Source organism: Lepidothrix coronata, unplaced genomic scaffold (genome assembly GCF_001604755.1).
Source record: "Lepidothrix coronata isolate B3197 unplaced genomic scaffold, Lepidothrix_coronata-1.0 Scaffold443, whole genome shotgun sequence".
NCBI lineage: Eukaryota > Metazoa > Chordata > Aves > Passeriformes > Pipridae > Lepidothrix > Lepidothrix coronata.
Window position 1 is genome coordinate 49,510 of NW_016690623.1, and position 2,819 is coordinate 52,328.

Sequence of the window (2,819 nt, forward strand, 5' to 3'; positions counted from 1 at the left end):
GGGCTGTGGGTGTGGGGCTGTGAGGGGCTGTGGGGCGGGAAAGGGATGGGGAGGGATTGGGGGGGGGCTGTGGGTGTGGGGCTGTGAGGGGCTGTGGGGCGGGAAAGGGATGGGGAGGGATTGGGGGGGGGCTGTGGGTGTGGGGCCTGTGGGATAGGGAGGGGCTGTGAGGCAGGAAAAGGAGGGGGAGGAACTGGGATGGGGGGGCTGTGGGGCTGGAAGAGGAGGGATTGGGATTGGGGGTTTTGTGTGAGGCTGGAAAAGGAGGGGTAGAGATTTGGATCTGGGGGGGGGTTGGCTGTGGGGTAGGAAAGGGATGGGGAGGGATTGAGTGGGCTGTGGGGCTGGAAAAGGAGGGGTCGGGATAGAAATGGGGGGGGCTGTTGGCCAGGAAAGGGGTGGGGAAGGATCGGAGTGGTGGGTGTGGGTCTGTGGATGTGGGAGAGGCTGTGGGGAATTGGGGATTGCTGTGGGATTATGAGGCAGAGAGGGATTGGGATTTAGGGGTCTCTGGGTGTGGGGCCTTTGGGGCAGGGAGGGGATTGAGGGTGGGGGACTCTGAGTTTGGGGCTTATGGGACAGGGAGGGGCTGTGGGGGACTGGGGGTGGGACTGGGTGGGGGCTCTGAATTTGGGGCTTGTGGGACAGGGAGGGGCTGTGGGGGATTAGGAGGGGGGGCTCAGGGGGATTCAGGGGGTTGCCGTGGAACTGGGGATTGTGGGGCAGGGAGGAGCAGTGAAAGATCGATTGGGGAGGCTGTGGGTGTGGGGCAGGGAGGGACAGTGGGGCTGGGGGCAGGAGGGTGCTGCTGGCTGAGTTGGGGGGTCTCTCCACCACAACTGGGTTTTTCTGGCTGCTTTGGGATCAAGCAAGGCCCACGGCAATGGAGCCCACACAGCCACTGCCCCTTTTCCTTCTGTGTCCCCCCAGGGCATCCCCGCGGGGGTCAGGGGGTCCCTGCAGGCTTTGGGATGGGATGGGATGGGATGTGGGGCACCCTTGGGGTTAATCCCTGGATCAGCTGGGGCCGTGTGGCCTGGGGGCTCCTTCCCGGTGTCCTGGGGGTTGGCAGGGACAGGATCCCTGTGCTGGGTGTTGGTCTGAGCTCCCGGGACACAACCCCCCTTTTTCCTGGTGCCGCAGATGCTGATCCCCGGCTGCTTCCTGGCTGTTCCCTGACTTCCCCCCGGACTTCCCGTTCTCCTCACGGCACCGCGGCGGCTCCCGCTCCAAACGGCTCCGCAGCCATGTCCACCTTCCGCCAGGAGAGCGTGGAGGACTTCTATGAGATGGGGGAAGAGCTGGGCAGGTGAGGGACGTCCCCCCCACGCTCTGGGGGGGCTGCACCTCCAGCCGGGAGCTTCACCGGCTGCTGGACCCCTCGTGGTGCCCCTGTGCCCCCCCTGCCAGCGGCTGTGCCGGGAGCCGGGCACCTCTGGCAAGGAGAGATTAAAAAAAGGTGTTAATTAACATTAAAGTTGCTCCTTTTGGAGCTCCAGCCGGGGCTGCAGGGCCGGAGCCGGCAGCTTCCGGGCCTCGGTGGCTGCTCCTGGCTCTGTGCCCGGGGAGGGATCCAGGCTGACTCACTGCCTGCAGATGGGATTTAATCATCCGGGATGCAGAGGCGGAGCTGGGGGAGCTGCCTCGGGATCCTCCAGCCCAGCCTCGGCCGTGGCTCCTCCTCGGCCACTGGGAAAAATCCTTGGGCAGCAAAAACTGTTTTGGGTCACTTGGGTGGGTTTTGTCTCAAAGCAAAGCAGCTTCCAGGGGTTCCTCCGGGTTCTCTTCCCTCTCAGGGCTGTGCTGTGGATCCTACCTGGGCAAAGCCGGTCCCTGCCCTGGGAGGGGCTGTGGGTGGCCCCAGCTGTGATCCAGGAATGTATAAAAGTATAAAGGAATCTTGGGTCCAGGTGCAGTTGCTCTGGTTTAAGACATTTCCCCCTCCACCTGCCTTTCCCTTCAGAGCTTTACGGTCCCCCAGGACCACCGGGCTCTGGGATTGGCTCCGGGGACCAACCTGGAGTTTCCTGGCTGGAAAAGAGGGGCTGTTGGGCATCTCCCAGCCTGGGTGGTCACAGCAGCACCTGAACAGCCCAGGGATGGCCTGCAGCTGCCACATTCCTGGGAGGAATTCCTTTCCTCCATCCCAGGAAGCGCCGGGCTTGCTCCAGCAGTGCCGGGGTGTGTAAAGCCTTGGGAGCAGATGGGCACCATCCGATCCCAATTCCTGGCGGTCCTGGGAGGAAACAGTGTGTCCTCCTGCTGTTTCCAAGGATGTGATGAGGGAGATTCTCACCTCACCTCCTTCCCTCATCCCGCAGCGGCCAATTCGCCATCGTCCGGAAGTGCCGGGAGAGGAAAACGGGCCTGGAATACGCGGCCAAGTTCATCAAGAAGCGCCGGCTGTCGTCCAGCCGCCGGGGCGTGAGCCGGGAGGAGATCGAGAGGGAGGTGGACATCCTGAGGGAGATCCAGCACCCCAACATCATCACCCTGCACGACATCTTCGAGAACAAGACCGACGTGGTGCTCATCCTGGAGCTGGTGTCGGGCGGGGAGCTCTTCGACTTCCTGGCGGAGAAGGAGTCCCTGACGGAGGAGGAGGCCACCCAGTTCCTCAAGCAGATCCTGGACGGGGTGCACTACCTGCACTCCAAGCACATCGCCCACTTCGACCTGAAGGTGAGGGCTGGGAGGGGCAGGTGCCCCGTGCTTGGTGGTGGGAGCAGGGATGAGTTCCCAGGTGAGGTCTGGGAGGTGCAGATTCCTCAGAGAGCAGGGATGAGTTCCCAGGTGAGGTCTGGGAGGTGCAGATTCCT

The 2,819-nt window shown here is 63.2% G+C and overlaps 1 protein-coding gene across 2 annotated transcripts in view; it reads left to right on the forward strand.

Moving 5' to 3' along the window:
- The first annotated feature begins 1,112 nt into the window (after nucleotides 1–1,112).
- Nucleotides 1,113–2,819, forward strand: part of DAPK3 (death associated protein kinase 3) — a 5,322-nt gene continuing 3,615 nt past the window's right edge. The window contains exons 1-3 of one of the 2 annotated variants that reach the window (XM_017839637.1): nucleotides 1,120–1,191; nucleotides 1,256–1,309; nucleotides 2,322–2,682. In XM_017839637.1, the coding sequence (XP_017695126.1) occupies nucleotides 1,290–1,309; nucleotides 2,322–2,682 (381 nt within the window). In that variant the 5' untranslated portion in view covers nucleotides 1,120–1,191; nucleotides 1,256–1,289. Of the gene's footprint in view, nucleotides 1,310–2,321; nucleotides 2,683–2,819 lie in introns of both variants that reach the window. The other variant, XM_017839636.1, reaches the window with a different exon arrangement.